Source organism: Liolophura sinensis, chromosome 2, assembly GCF_032854445.1.
Source record: "Liolophura sinensis isolate JHLJ2023 chromosome 2, CUHK_Ljap_v2, whole genome shotgun sequence".
NCBI lineage: Eukaryota > Metazoa > Mollusca > Polyplacophora > Chitonida > Chitonidae > Liolophura > Liolophura sinensis.
The window spans coordinates 12,605,146-12,621,766 of NC_088296.1; the positions used below are offsets into that span (position 1 = coordinate 12,605,146).

At 40.7% G+C, this 16,621-nt stretch overlaps 1 protein-coding gene across 6 annotated transcripts in view; it reads right to left on the minus strand.

Moving 5' to 3' along the window:
• Nucleotides 1-16,621, minus strand: part of LOC135462794 (zinc finger protein 280D-like) — a 39,871-nt gene that overhangs the window by 22,603 nt on the left and 647 nt on the right. For 3 of the 6 annotated variants that reach the window (XM_064740060.1, XM_064740061.1, XM_064740056.1), the window contains exons 2-10: nt 14,096-14,223; nt 12,389-12,479; nt 10,835-11,083; nt 9,777-9,844; nt 8,606-8,695; nt 7,020-7,064; nt 3,404-3,470; nt 2,427-2,570; nt 1,787-1,875 (exon numbers count right to left, since the gene is read on the minus strand). In XM_064740060.1, the coding sequence (XP_064596130.1) occupies nt 1,787-1,875; nt 2,427-2,570; nt 3,404-3,470; nt 7,020-7,064; nt 8,606-8,695; nt 9,777-9,844; nt 10,835-11,083; nt 12,389-12,470 (834 nt within the window). In that variant the 5' untranslated portion in view covers nt 12,471-12,479; nt 14,096-14,223. The remainder of the gene's footprint in view (nt 1-1,786; nt 1,876-2,426; nt 2,571-3,403; nt 3,471-7,019; nt 7,065-8,605; nt 8,696-9,776; nt 9,845-10,834; nt 11,084-12,388; nt 12,480-14,095; nt 14,224-16,621) is intronic. The other 3 variants (XM_064740057.1, XM_064740059.1, XM_064740058.1) reach the window with 3 other exon arrangements.

Sequence of the window (16,621 nt, forward strand, 5' to 3'; positions counted from 1 at the left end):
CCGGAGAGGAAGCCTGCATGAGCTGGACTTAAACTCACAGCAACCGCATTGGTGATAGACTCCTGGGTCATTACGCTGCGATAGCGTGCCAACCAACTGAGTCATGGAGGCCCCGAAAACAACCATAATATCATAGCTAGGCTGTCACAAATCAAATGGTATCAATGTTTAATGATATACTCAACAATTTTTCACTTTTACGATGGCTGTCACCTTCATGTGAAGAGCGCCCAGGGTAAATCAAACACATTTTGCAACCACTTAGTCCAGGGCCTGATTGTCACCACCTGACATCGTTGGTGCAGGGCCTGATTGTCACCACCTGACATCACTGGTGCAGGGCCCGATTGTCACCACCTGACATCATTGGTCCAAGGCCTGATTGTCACCACCTGACATCATTGGTCCAGGGCCTGATTGTCACCACCTGACATCATTGGTCCAGGGCCCGATTGTCACCACCTGACATCATTGGTCCAAGGCCTGATTGTCACCACCTGACATCATTGGTCCAGGGCCTGATTGTCACCACCTGACATCATTGGTCCAGGGCCTGATTGTTAACACCTGACATCGTTGCTCCAGAGCCTGATTGTCACCACCTGACATCCTTAGTCCAGGGCCTGATTGTCACCACCTGACATCGTTGGTGCAGGGCCTGATTGTCACCACCTGACATCACTGGTGCAGGGCCCAATTGTCACCACCTGACATCATTGGTCAAGGGCCTGACTGTCACTACCTGACATCTTTGGTCCAGGGCCCGATTTTCACCACCTGACATCATTGGTCCTGGGCCTGATTGTTAACACCTGACATCTTTGGTCCAGGGCCTGATTGTCACCACCTGACATCATTGGTCCAAGGCCTGATTGTCACCACCTGACATCGTTGGTGCAGGGCCTGATTGTCACCACCTGACATCACTGGTGCAGGGCCCGAATGTCACCACCTGACATCATTGGTCAAGGGCCTGACTGTCACTACCTGACATCTTTGGTCCAGGGCCCGATTTTCACCACCTGACATCATTGGTCCAGGGCCTCATTGTTAACACCTGACATCTTTGGTCCAGGGCCTGATTGTCACCACCTGACATCGTTGGTGCAGGGCCCGATTGTCACCACCTGACATCGTTGGTGCAGGGCCTGATTGTCACCACCTGACATCACTAGTGCAGGGCCCGATTGTCACCACCTGACATCATTGGTCAAGGGCCTGACTGTCACTACCTGACATCTTTGGTCCAGGGCCTGACTGTCACCACCTGACATCATTGGTCCAGGGCCTGATTGTCACCACCTGACATCACTGGTCCAGGGCCTGATTGTCACCACCTGACATCCTTGGTCCAGGGCCTGATTGTCACCACCTGACATCACTGGTCCAGGGCCTGATTGTCACCACCTGACATCATTGGTCCAGGGCCTGATTGTCACCACCTGACATCACTGGTCCAGGGCCTGATTGTCACCACCTGACATCCTTGGTCCAGGGCCTGATTGTCACCACCTGACATCACTGGTCCAGGGCCTGATTGTCACCACCTGACATCCTTGGTCCAGGGCCTGATTGTCACCACCTGACATCACTGGTCCAGGGCCTGATTGTCACAGAGAGCCAGCCGTTTAGCCATCATCTGAGCCAAGGAGGTCCCGTTTCATATCAACACTGTGTCATATTACATGCACACCACATTTTGGTCCCTCTCACATAGCCCTGCCCACATGGCCCCATCCAGCCCTCCCGCCCACATGGCCCCGTCCTCCAGACTCTGCCCCCTCACCTTGAACCTGTACTCTCCGGTCTCTTCGCTGTACCACGCATTTCCCTCCGCCTTCCCGTAATAGTAATCATCTAGGGACACCCAGTTACCTGTATCAGGACAAAACACTCACGCTAAAATATAATGGAGGAAATTCAGGTATACCTGCAGAAGTGCAAAGTCACAGCAGTCACAGTGAGCACAGCAGTCACAGTGAGCACAGCAGTCACAGTGAGCACAGCAGTCACAGTGAGCACAGCACGTCATCAACATAATCAGGCAAATTACAAATGCATGACAATCACCACAAAAACTAGAGATGTAAACTATAGTGAGCTACCTTAAGTTCTTTCAAAACCCAAACCTATCCAGATTCAAGGAATTATTTAAATTTGACATCAAAATCATACTTTTAAGTTCAGGAGTCCTGAAATGTTCAGCTTGCTATGAGAGTAAAATAAGGGTCCAAAGATATTCTGCACTTTGACAGATCCCTGGTAACACAGTAGATTTCAGAAAACAACCAACATTTCTTGCCCACACTGTGTTTCTCCAATCATTTCAGCACGAGGTAAAGCAACAAGCAAACATGAAAGGGGGGTTAACCCCTGTAATGACAAGGCTGCTGACTAAGGGGAGATAACTATTGAATGACCTGTACCTTGTTGGTCCATTTGATGGCTTTTCTTCTTCTGTTTTTTAAAAGCTGCCTCTGAATCCTGCGAGAATTCGTCGTAAGCATAACTCCGCTTCACGCCGAGCCCGTACGTACCGGCGATCACCTCAGAACCAGGACTGGCATTAACTGTCAGTAAATACAAACAAAAATGTATGCTTACAATCCTAGGCTAGCCTCCTTTAACGAACTTACATATTCTGTATTTTCCAGGAACAACTCGTTTCCTTTCAGTAAATATCACACTCGTACTACATGAATTTCCACTATTTCTGGTGTTATAATGATTCTTAAGTTTGAAATAGTCACTTTGTTTTATAAATTTTAGGCATTTCTTGCTAAATTTAAACTGTAACATTCACAGACATGGCTAATATTGTCAAAGGTAATTATCTAGGTTATTCTAAAATAATAGCAAAAAATTCCGGAGAATTTGCGTTAATCAAGTTTTTGCCAAAAATCTCTGTTATATCCTCTTTAATGTTAATTTTAATACCCAGATGCATACATGATTATGAATATTTAAACATATGTTATACAATATGCGTAATAGTCACACACAAGGGTGGAGGAAATGTGAATCCCAAGGAGAAATCATGTGAAACAGTGTGAAACCAGACAGGTAACCATGTGAATCCAGAGATGAAAGTAGTGACCAGACTTCAATCTAAATTCAGATTTTTAACTGAACAAAACGAGACAGACAGCTGATGGCCCCGGATGCCATTCTCAGAAAGTCACATAAGCTGATTGTATGAGAAGATTTAGGGTAGGTTAAATGTGAGTACCCTTTTTTTTTTACTCTTTCTTATGAAAAAAATTATTTTCTTTCTGTGAAAATTTAACACTGAGATTAAACACCTTTCAAAATTCCATTAAAACTTAAGTGTTCTCTTTCAAGGGAAGGTCGGCTTGCACCTAAAAAACCTTTTTACAAATCGCCAGAGTTGATTGATTCTTACACTGTTTCCTGGGTTGTGCTGCCACTCTCCCCACAGGGATAGATCCTGCAGGCCTCTGCTTACTGGGCTGTGAACACAATAACCTCCATGATAGATCAACAACAGATACCACTATATTAACAACTCTCAGGCAGATTTACATATAAATTCACGGTAGAGATTGTTTGCAAAACATGGAATATTTCAACGAAATATTTCCTACAAAATAACAGGAAAACTATGGTCAACACAAATCACACCCTGAAGAAATAAAAAAACATTCTTTCACAATCATATCATTTTGCTCTCAATCTCTCAGGCGTCCCAACCACAACATACTGTATTTGTCCCAAACATTCAGCCAAACTGTATTTTTAGAGGTAAGAAAAGGTCACAAAATATTACTTTTCAGGCTTAAACATACATTTTTCCACAAGGATATGATCCTACCTTCCAAGCAAACCTCATAACATCTTTCTAAGATGAACATAACTCCCAGAATCTAGCAAAATGAGCGATCTGGTCATGAGCAAAATTTAAGGTCATTTACAAGTGTCATTGTTTAGTTTGAGAAACACCTTGGATTTATCTAGATCATCCAAACAAATTCATCCTTCCAAATAAGTCCTAAAAAAAACCATCTCTAAGATCATCAGAACTCTCAAAATCCGGCAAAATAGGTCTTGTCGTGGATGAAATTTGAGGTCAATGCAGAACTTCTGCGCTTTTGCCCCTTTTACCTGCAGCACCTCCGGTTATTTAACAAGAGCTAATGAGAACTGAGCTAACGAGAACTGCAGGTTCCTACTGGATCTGAATGTTAATAAGATACCCTCACTCTATGAATACTCTGTACAAACTATGCTCCAAAAAAGGTCACTGTCAAATAGTCTCCTTGAGATCTACTGATACTCTTTGATATTCATGGGTCCTTCAGTTGTTGAAATAAAAGAAAAAATGACCAAGCTGTTCTCCGAGATATTTTCATTTAAATGTAGATGTGTAAAGCTTCTAATAGAGGTTATATTTTTAGATGACAGCCTACGTATAAATTCAGGGGGTATGGTCACTTGTAAACCCAGATCAGACATTGATAAATCAGAGGCCAGTGGAACAAGTGCTAGACTGGCCCAGTCTAACTTTTACTGGTCTGAGTCTCATTTGGAGCAAGCAGTTACATGCAACCCCCAGCAATGAACCCATTAACATAGGGTGCAAGCATTTATGGTACATCGTGAACCACATACTAGATTTATGTTTTAAATGCATGGTATACTGATGTAGCTGGCTTTTGCAGAAAACCCTAAAACCATTATCATTTCTCTAATTTTTGTTAAGAGTGTAATGTTTGTTTATTGAATAATTTGTTGATGGCTTAAATCCTTATTCAGGAATTTTTTTCTTTCAAGATAGGAGTCCATTTTACAGGTCAAGCAAACAGAGTGCTGAAAGAAAACCAGCAACCTTTGGCAAGTTACTGACATACTTTTCCACATATGCCATCTACACTGGTAGATGTTAGACTGAACAGTTCAACTGGCTTTATTGACCCCTTATTGTCACCAAGGTTCCACAAACAGTCCAGCTGGCGTTACTGACCCCTTATTGTCACCATGGCTCCACAAACAGTCCAACTGGCGTTACTGACCCCTTATTGTCACCAAGGCTCCACATACAGTCCAGTTGGCGTTACTGACCCCTTATTGTCACCAAGGCTCCACATACAGTCAAGCTGGCGTTACTGACCCCTTATTGTCACCAAGGCTCCACATATAGTCCAGCTGGCGTTACTGACCCCTTATTGTCACCAAAGCTCCACAAACAGTCCAGCTGGTGTTATTGACACCTTATTGTCACCAAGGCTCCACAAACAGTCCAGCTGGCGTTATTGACACCTTATTGTCACCAATGCTCCACATACAGTCCAGCTGGTGTTATTGACACCTTATTGTCACCAAGGCTCCACATACAGTCCAACTGGCATTATTGACCCCTTATTGTCACCAATGCTCCACATACAGTCCAACTGGCATTATTGACCCCTTATTGTCACCAATGCTCCACAAACAGTCCAACTGGCATTATTGACCCCTTATTGTCACCAATGCTCCACATACAGTCCAACTGGCATTTTTGACCCCTTATTGTCACCAATGCTCCACATACAGTCCAACTGGCATTATTGACCCCTTACTGTCACCAAAGCTCCACAAACAGTCAGAGCAGATACAAAATCCCTGGTCAAGGCCAGGTTTAAACCTGTACCTCATGTATCCAAGCGACTAGAAGGCAGAAATGATTTATTAAGTATTAACGCCTGAAATCTGCAGCCACAAGTATGAATATTCATGAGACTATTTATATCCTGAACACCCTGTACACTGTACAGCTATATATCCTCAACACCCTGTACACTGTACAGCTATATATCCTGAACACCCTGTACACTGTACAGCTATATATCCTCAACACCCTGTACACTGTACTGCTATATATCCTGAACACCCTGTACACTGTACTGCTATATATCCTCAACACCCTGTGCACTGTACAGCTATATATCCTCATCACCCTGTACACTGTACAGCTATATATCCTCAACACCCTGTACACTGTACAGCTATATATCCTCAACACCCTGTACACTGTACTGCTATATATCCTCAACACCCTGTGCACTGTACAGCTATATATCCTGAACACCCTGTACACTGTACAGCTATATATCCTCAACACCCTGTACACTGTACAGCTATATATCCTCAACACCCTGTACACTGTACTGCTATATATCCTCAACACCCTGTGCACTGTACAGCTATATATCCTCAACACCCTGTACACTGTACAGCTATATATCCTCAACACCCTGTACACTGTACTGCTATATATCCTCAACACCCTGTGCACTGTACAGCTATATATCCTCAACACCCTGTACACTGTACAGCTATATATCCTCAACACCCTGTACACTGTACAGCTATATATCCTCAACACCCTGTACACTGTACTGCTATATATCCTCAACACCCTGTACACTGTACTGCTATATATCCTCAACACCCTGTACACTGTACAGCTATATATCCTCAACACCCTGTACACTGTACAGCTATATATCCTCAACACCCTGTACACTGTACTGCTATATATCCTCAACACCCTGTACACTGTACTGCTATATATCCTGAACACCCTGTACACTGTACAGCTATGCATCAAGCTGGTCTGACATTCTAAACAAAAAGGTACCCTGTCAAACTTCCTTGCCTTACTCCATGGGAGCCAGTCAAAAAAAAACAAAAAAGGTGAAAAACAGGAACATTCCATGATCTGCTAGGCTTCCTAGATTTGAACATGTCACAAATGTTGTGGAAGAAAGAAAAACTTAAGTGGATAAATTTTTCACAAAAGAAAAAGCTATAACTTCACTAATAAATTGCTGAAAAAACATCTTAAGTTACGCATTAAGATATAGAAAAAAAGTGGGAAAAGATTCTCAAAAATTTCAACAAAAGATTCTGAAAAATTGCCACAAAGAAAAGTTTTTCCGAGATGATAAAAATCTGCCCTAACACCCTGCAGTTTTACAAGCCAACACAACATTCAGCTGCAGCTGCATCAGTTAACTTACCCCCAATATGTAAGTCATGTTTTGACCAGAGTTGGAATCCTGAACCTTCAAGTAACAAAATCATCAGCATATAGACACAGGGTTCTATTCACACCTAAATGTCCTTCACTTGTTCCCCATTTTTCAATGGCTTTGTGCTCAGGATTTTATTTTTTATTTTTTTAACAAACAAAATCTTAATAGATAGGCAGAGAATGCTATCCTGCCCCATTTTGGGGGTGTTTAACTTCATACCCCTGCTTCTGGATTGAACACCAATCCACCACGATATACAGCCGTTGATTTATTTATTTAATTTGTTGTTTAACCCATGCTCAAGACGCAAAAGCACATTACAGCAAGACTAGCATTACAATACATCCACGGGAGCCCATAATATGCAAAATACCACACACCTAGTGCCTCAAATTCAATGAGGAGACAATTTGCAACATGACAACAACGACGGAAGCACCAAAACTGCAGTAAATTACCAATGTGTTTTGAGGCAACATTAATAACAATGTTATACATGCACTAAAATCGACTGAATTAACACTCTTGATGTCACTGTCCCAATTGAGAGAGCGTTTTTAAAAGCAAGCTGTGGTTAGGCCAGACCTCTGCAGACGGCTAGAGGAAAGGTTTGAAGGTCAAGTGGCATTTATGCTTACAAGTTATTTGATGATCTACTCTCCAGACAAGTCATATAATTTGTCAACTTGCCTCGCCATAATACCTTGTGATAATAATGACACACATTTCGACGCTGTTTGCGACATTTAAACTGTTCTTCTGTGCGATGTTTCAGTCTCAGCTGAACTTTAGATTTTAAACCTGATTAATAAAACACCTTTTCCTTCAACTTTTCAAGATCTATTCTGTCTGCGCTGGGGCCTCCGTGGCTAAGTCGGTTAGCGTGCTAGCGCAGTGTAATGACCCAGGAGTCTCTCACCAATGCGGTCGCTGTGAGTTCAAGTCCAGCTCAAGCTGGCTTCCTCTCTGGCTGTACGTGGGAAGGTCTGTCAGCAACCTGCGGATGGTTGTGGGTTTCCCCCGGGCTCTGTCTGGTTTCCTCCCACCATAATGCTGGCCGCCGTCATATAAGTGAAATATTCTTGAGTACGGTGTAAAACACCAATGAAATAAATAAATAAATAAATAACTGTATGCGCTAAGATCTTGAGGGCCCCTAAGAGTCCAGAATAAGGTGACTTCACTCTTTGGTTCCGGACACACCAATATTTATATTCACAGAAGTATTTACCACAGCACTATTTCACGCTGTTTAAAGCAACGCTAACCACAACAAAGTAGTTCTGAGCTAAATGAAGTTAGCAATACTTTCTGAACAGATGTAAATCTCAAGCAGCAAGATATACATGTACCTGTCTTTGTAAAATTATCTCATTTTCTTTCAACTTGCTCAATTCAAAAAGGATCCTGGACTTCAGAACATTTTTAAACTTTGCCATGTTTAAACATGACTAACTACTCACTATGCTTATCATTATTTACTTTAGTCTAAATCTAAAGAGAATAACAGAAATATATTTTGGACTGCCAACTTTATAACAACTCTGGGTAATACGCTGTGATATACTAACCACTTGATGTGCCATTGTACCGCTTCCAAGGGCCCCAGAGTTTGTACGCATCATTTGGACATGGTTTTTATTGAGAATACTGGTACCAGCCTAGAAGGGAGAAAACCACATGGTAACACAGACACACTGACAGACAGGCAGACAGACTCAAAGACCACAGCCATGCAAGGTGAAATACATCAGCATTCACATCAGCCAAGCTTTACTGGTAAAGATAAAGCAAAATTCCAAAATTACTCAAGAATAACAAAAATTCATTTTCACACACGGGTCACAATATGGCTTACATGGGCAACACATGGAGAAAAATGTGATATGATTTTGACATCATACAAAAAAAATCAAGTGATGTTTACCAGATTGGGGTTTTATTGGTTTATTTATGTATTTGGGGTTTTCTTTTCACTTATATAACAGTAAATCCTGTTTAAGAGGGGAGGAAACTGGCATCTTAAACCACCAACCTTTGGCAAATAACTGAACAACTTTTAACACCATAAGCAGGCTTGAGGTGCATTTTCTACTGGTTTAAGGTAAGGTATCAGTATCCTTCATGTAAGAGCTAATAAAACAGACTTACGACCGCTGGCGATCGTGAACTGCCATTGAATGCCCTGCGAGTGTTATTACTCTTAACAAATTTGACCTTTTATCACCACAGTCTTGTTACTCATGTCTTGGACCAATACCAACATATCTAGCTGAGAATAGATGTAACTTCCAAGGAAAGCCACAAACATGCCAGTCACAGTGGAAGCCCATATATTTATTAATCTATCTGAGTGTTCAACACTCTAGGCCCATTCGTGAACTCTTCAAATATACAACAGCGGTCAGGTATGGGGAGGGAGGAAATTAGAGCCCTCAGGGTAACTAACCATCAACCTGACAAAAATCCAAACTTAAATATTAACAAAGTCAAGCCAGCGGGAGCTGGACTCAGCCCCTCAAACTCATTCGTCAAGGGTCTGTCACAGCGAGCCAGTGCTTTAATTGTCTGACTAAGATGCCAAATACCTCACCGGCAAGTGATTTACCAACACCATGTTCCCATTAGCTACATGTAATTGGGACATCAAGGAAGTAATAATGATGTGTTCATGTATTTAGACTTTGGTGAAAACATTTGATCAGTGCCTCTCAAGGGAGATAAGTCTGAAGCACATCTTACCTGTTGTCTAGGAGGGGACTGGATGACGTGACTTCCCGTTCCAGCATTTGAGAGTTGAACTGTGCTAGCTGCAAAACAAGCCAAATAGCAAAATGAACCACAAGACAGGTCATGAGAAACACAATGGGAATAGTCAACATAGAACACTGTGTCAAGCATGAAATGTTGAGAAAACTAAATGTTCTTTGATATAGAGTGAGACAGTTAAAACATGTATGTTCAGACTACAGCCATCAAACTGTACCATATCCGCATGTGTAACTCACACATGCACGTAAGTAGCTCCTCCAACAGTCAGAAGATCAATTCCAGCAAAAAAAAATAGTCTGTCACCTATGTTTCTGAGTAGGTGTGTAATTATCAAACTCCTTTCAAAAGACTAGAAGTGTGATTTGAACACATAATTTCTTTCTCACCAGAATTTTGCTTTTATCAAAGGGGTGGGATTATGATAGCACACATTAAATTTGAAGGCCTGAAAAATCATTTGTATGTAAGTGTGTTGTGCAGAATGATGTTGAGGAGTTAGCTCTCCTCTAGCTAGTTATCGCCTGAACTCTGAGGTGTGAAAGCCATAAAGCCACCGTCGACAAACCAGGAAACAATCTGCAATTCTGTGAGAGTTTTCGGTTACAAACATGGTCATCATCATTGTACCTGTACCTGTAGATACCTTGTGCTGTGGTCTTCATTTTGTTTTGTGAGAAACACTCTCATCTTGTAAATTTTGGGGTTTTAGTTTCACCCAAAATCTTTTCCTGGCGGACATGGTTGAACCTTCATACAGCTTAGCAGCCTGCGGTTTACATTTTAACAAACTGATGGCAAAATTTTAACAATTTGATTGTAAACCTATGTACTAAATGTATATTTTTTTTGCGTGTGTGGGTGCTGGGGGGGGGGGCGTAGTGCAGGAAATGAACGCTTCAGTGAAGACATATGTCTTGTGAAGTGGTTCTGAGCTAAATGAAGTTAGCAATACTTTCTGAACAGATGTAAATCTCAAGCAGCAAGATATACATGTACCTTCCTTTGTAAAATTATCCCTCTTTGCTCACCTCCTGACTGCAGCATGATTGGCTTATCATGTATGACCGGAGTGCCCCTTACAAAGGAGAGTCTCCCCTCGTGGGCAGCCTTGATCCGTCGCATGGCCAGAGCATGCGCCTCTTTGGCTCGGAAATTGGCATCGAGCTGAGCCGGTGTGAGTGGCTCGTCATCGCACTCCATCATCAGCTCGATGTCGTCTTTGGAGCGCAGGACGCGCACCCCTGATTTGTCCCCCTGTATCACCATGGTTGTTTTCACTGTGAAACATACACAAAGCTGGGGATGAGTCAACAACTGACAGGTGCCCAATATCTCAATAGTTGCTTACCAGAAGAAAAGAAATTATAACTGCTAACACAACAGTGCTGAAAACTAACCTTAGGGCTTGAAAACAATTACCTTAATACATGGTGATGATTGGGTTACTGTTTTTACTTTGTCCACATGTTTGTGACTCATGTATGGCCAGGAATAAACTGCACAAATCTAATCAACCTATGATTTGCACAAAATGTCATGTGGCTTGTTTCCCTCTCAATTCAGAACATCATGACATCAAAGTGGCAATGGTTCATTCATATAATCACCCAAGACAACATTAAAAAATTTGTTTTTAACCTGCATGACAAGGACCTTCATGTTGTTTACAACATCCTAAAATAAGGAGAAAAATGCCATGGACAAATTCCATATGATGTTACACTGGACAACTACAAAGGTTCTTTAAAAAACACTAAGGAAATATTTTCAACCAGAAAAGTTTCTCAGTCTTCAAAACATAACGAAGCCTGTGGACAAGTTTGAGAAAACTGAAAGCAATATAGTTCGCCTTTAATGTTTTCAATGTTTAATTTTCGTCTTAATGGTAAATGACACATTCAACATTCTCTGTGTCCAAATGATTTTTTATACCAGAAAAACGTAAAAAAGGTCATCTTGTAAATTGTAGTCAATATACTACTAATTAAAATACTAATTTAAAGCCAAAAGCACAAATCACACATCTTTCCCACCAACTCACTTCCAATCTTAGAGCCCGCTATGCTTGAATCAACTGCATGTACTTGTACGTGAAACTTGGTCTGGGCAAGACAGACATTACTAAAGGCATACTTACACACTTAGTCTGAAGCATGCAGTTTATACTGATTTCTGGTTTGTCACTTAAAAATTTAGCTCCCCAAAATCTTTGGTATTTCAAGATTGGAGGTACTGTATTTCACCTTTTAAGTTAATTATGTAAAAATGCACTTTCAGTAACATGTGAAGGCTTTAAAATGATAGTTCTGATGCCAACATATAAGTTTTTCTGACATGAAAATCAATTTAACTTCAAAAAAAAACTAATAAGTGGCCCTATAAGATGGATAAATCAATGTAAATTGAGCAAAATGTGTCATTTCAGTGAAAAGTGCTAACTTTTAATGTGAAATACACTAAGTCTAGTCAATATGCTCTGATCTTCATATCTTTTTATCCTCCAATATTCAAGAGCACAGAAAGGGAGGCTATCATGTAGCAGCTACAAGCATACACTGATCTACAAGTTTACATCCTCAAACCTTTCTCATTTGATGTTCCATTGGCTTCCACTATGACTTCACTGGCACGACGCCGTAGTCGATCCGAATGACGCAATGCCATGGCGCCACACTGAAGGATGAAGTTATTAAAACCACATCACCCAGAAATCAAGTAATGTGACACAATGGGTAGCCCACAAATTCACTGTTTGTTTGGATTAATAGTGTACTGTGGTATACTTTCTTAAGTGTATTTCACCTGACCAATAGGGATGGGCAGCAGTCAGATTCACTGGCTACAGGAAACCACAGCAGTCAGCCATATACATGTACACGTATCTCCTGGACCCCTTGTAAATGTTTAAGGCAAGGGCTGCATTCAAAATGGCCATCTCATTGGGTACTAAAGGAGTTACCTCCCTTGGTCACACTAACTGTAAAGACTTTATTTTGCTCTACTGGATAACATGACACTTCAGCTTTTGCAAAATACAGATGTATTCACACGTACATTAGTGCTTCAAGGAATCAAGATGCCAAAGATTCCTCATACAAATCAGCCTAAAGTTACATTTTGTCCCAAAGAATCATCATATCAAAGACACCGCCCACTCAGTGTATCCTGACCAGTCCTTGAGTTACGTCTTCAGTGCTGCCTCAATAAATTATATAGCCAAAGACACCAGGGACCTTGTAGGCTCAGTTTCTCAACTCAAGAATATGTGAGCAGGAATGGGTATTTAAGCAACTCTTTGATGCCAACATGGAGGAAATGCTGGGTGAAGGTCATCAGGTATTTTAATATTCACGTGTTTACGTGAATTACCAGCATGTCATCAACCAGATTCATGGGTGCTCTGACCTAAAACCAGGCTTGCAAACTTCAAATGGCATTAAAGAGTCATTTCAGCCAAGATTCTCCTATTGATGAATGGAAGAAGCAAGGTATCCTGTCCACCACAAGGTGAGTTCATCCGAATACTATTCATGAATTTTCTCAGATCTTCAAATATTTATTTATTTGATAGGTGTTTTACGCCGTATTCAAGAATATTTCACTTATATGATGGCGACCAGCATTCTGGTGGGAGGAAACCAGGCACAGCCCGGGGAAAACCCACGACCATCCGCAGGTTGCTGGCAGACCGATCTTCAAATAATCCTACTAATACCGAGTACTTATAGTTAAACAACATTTTTGACCATTTCCGTCAAATTCCTCGACTGATGTCATTTTCCTGAAGCCACATCTTTTTTTCCTGGTGTGCCGTAATCTGCAGCATCCTGAATCACATTAAAGTTTATTCAGTGATGACATTGTCTTCTGAGCAGGAGACGTCGTAGTTGGGTCAAATGGGGTAATATGACATCACACCAGGAATTTGTACGGAAATGACCGAACATTTTGTTTTTTACACTGAATTGTACTACATGGCCTTTGAATTGCCCAAGAAGCTTAACATATCTTTATGTAATAACTTTTTGTACATACTATGTACCCCATGTTACATTACTAGCAATTTTAGCCTGAAATGTGTGGGCACCAGAATGGCTCTTCAACCAAACCTTCATCTCATGATCAAAATCTAGGTCCTCAAATTTAAATGGTTTAAACTAAATTTTTCCCCCGACCCCAAAACCAAGCACTCAAACTTACAATGACATAAACCCAACCTCAGCATAAACTTAAAATAAACTTCAACACAGCATAAAGTTTAATTCAGTTAAGAAGACAAATTTACTCACATGTTTTCATTTACTGTCCTCTTTTAGACGGATTAAAAGAAAATCTGCACCTGCATCACAAACAATGTCTTCGTCAGTTCTCCACTTCCCTCTATTACTATCCCGGCATCACAGTGGCTGGTCACATTCTGGATTAAAAAATGAATACCAAATACTCTTAACAGATGTGACACTAAAAATCAAATTATTTATTTATTTATTGATTTATTTATTCATTTGATTGGTGTTTTATGCCGTATTCAAGAATATTTCACTTATACAACGACGGTCAGCATTATGGTGGGAGGAAACCGGGCAGAGCCCGGAGGAATCCCACAAACATCCGCAGGTTGCTGGAAGACCTTCCCACGCACGGCTGGAGAGGAAGCCAACATGAGCTGGACTTGTACTCACATCGACTGCGTTGGTGAGAGGCTCCTGGATCATTACGCTGTGCTAGCACACTAACCAACTGAGCTATGGAGGCCCCCAAAAGACAAATTAAGAAATTATTGAATACTGGTACCAATTTTTCCTTGGTTATGAGCTGAAAGCAATATTTATGAGCAGCTGGATGAAATCTAAAGCTATCATTATAAGTATGTTTGCTGGACCCTCAAAAAAGGGCCTTGATCTAAAGTTTTCTGGTACAAATTTTTTTTTTAATTTTCTCTAAATGTTTACTCTTTCTTCAATAGCCAGAATAAAATAAAGGAAACCTCTACCGATCTACCTTACTTTTTCTTATAGGGTCAAGATACGGGTTATAAAAGATTTCTCAATTTTTTTTACGGATGAGGAAACCGGCCAGAATTTCTTAAGACTGCATCATCTGACGACAATTACCATGTGTGATCCTTTTTGCATATGTTATAGAATTCTAATCACCTGTAATACAATATACTCATTCTTCAAACCAAACAAATCTAACTTACAACTGACTGTAAAGATGGCAAAAATTAGAGCATAGACATAGCGTGCCATTAAATGATTTTGTCTTTTGCTAGAACATAATCACAAACATGGTTTAGGTTCATGTCAGAGATCAATCTGTGAAGTCCTGAGATACTATGCAAAAAGTGAAAACTTGAATGCACGCACAGACGGACAGACAAATCAACACAACAAGCAATTCCTATCAAGGTATTATGGCAAATAATTAAGTGAGTGCTTGGGGTTTAACGTCGTAGTTAACAATTTTTCAGTAATGTGACAACAAAGGAGTCCTTAGAGTGTATGTAATGTGCCTCCTTGTTGCAGAAAGGATTTCCACCGCTCTTTTATCTAGTGCTGCTTCACTGAGACAACTTACCGAAGGCAAATAAGCCACCCCCCACCAGAGTCATTATACTGATACGGGTCAACCAGTCAATGCACGCAAAAAATTACCATGTCAAATCTGAACTGAAACTGTTAAGCGTACACCAACATATTACATGGATGTGAAAACAACAATTTGAATGAGCAGGGATTCCAATACAAAAATCTTGTATGAAACCTTCAAATTTCAATGATGATATCGTGCAGAGATGAAAATTGTAACAAACGCACACGCTGACAAATAGATGGACACCCACTGAAGTCATTACATTTAGGCAAATTTGTCACAGCACAGAGAACTGCAATTACCATGGCACTTTCTTTTGGCAACTATTTTTTTTCATAATAAACTATTATTTGTGCTAGATGTTTCACAAGTTATTGCCTCAAAAAGTTCTAGATGGTCTTTGCCAATTTCTGGTTTAATGCAGCGAATCACTCGCTTTTCTGATGTTGTCACTAACAAAAATGTATCAATCAATCACCAAAACTGAACTAACTGTGTGGCTGTTCTCTGTGAAGATTACTTAACACGCAGGATTGAAACAAACCTTAACAAGTACTCCCAAGCAAGTCATCAAGACAAGAGATTCATAGACCAAATACACAATCAATCATCCAGTCTAAACAAAAACTGTGTTTGCTGGAAGCATGGATGGAAAGAAAAATGGTTAGTGAAAAGGGCAAGCAGAAACTATGCGTTGCCCCGGGGGAAACAGTAAGTTATGCCTTTTGCACAAAGAAACTTTAGACGTTTGAGAGTCAATCCTGATCAAAGGCCGAATCTCACTTTGTACATAAATGGGGACCATAATGACCCAGCAGGAACATGGAACAAGGTAATGTGAACAAAAATCTCATCCCCATTTTACATATCCTCGCATAATCAAAATTATTTTATAACTGGCCGTCCATGTATGTCAAGTATTTATATGGTCCAATCGTGCTTTTTTTCTTCTTCTTCTTGTAATTGTCCATTATGACTACAATTACTGAATTATATGTCACTCTTATTGCAACAATTAATATTGTCTCTATTAGTACGATCGCAACGCCAGTCATTTACAATCGACTCAGCCTAAAAATCTTCTTCGTTTTATCGTCCAAATGCTTGTTTGCTGAAAAAATATGTTATTTTTTTTTGGTTTGTTTCTTTGTTGTGCCTTTTTTTTAAATAAAATCTGAACAAAACCGCTAGCGCCTAATTAGCCAAATAAATGGTCAATC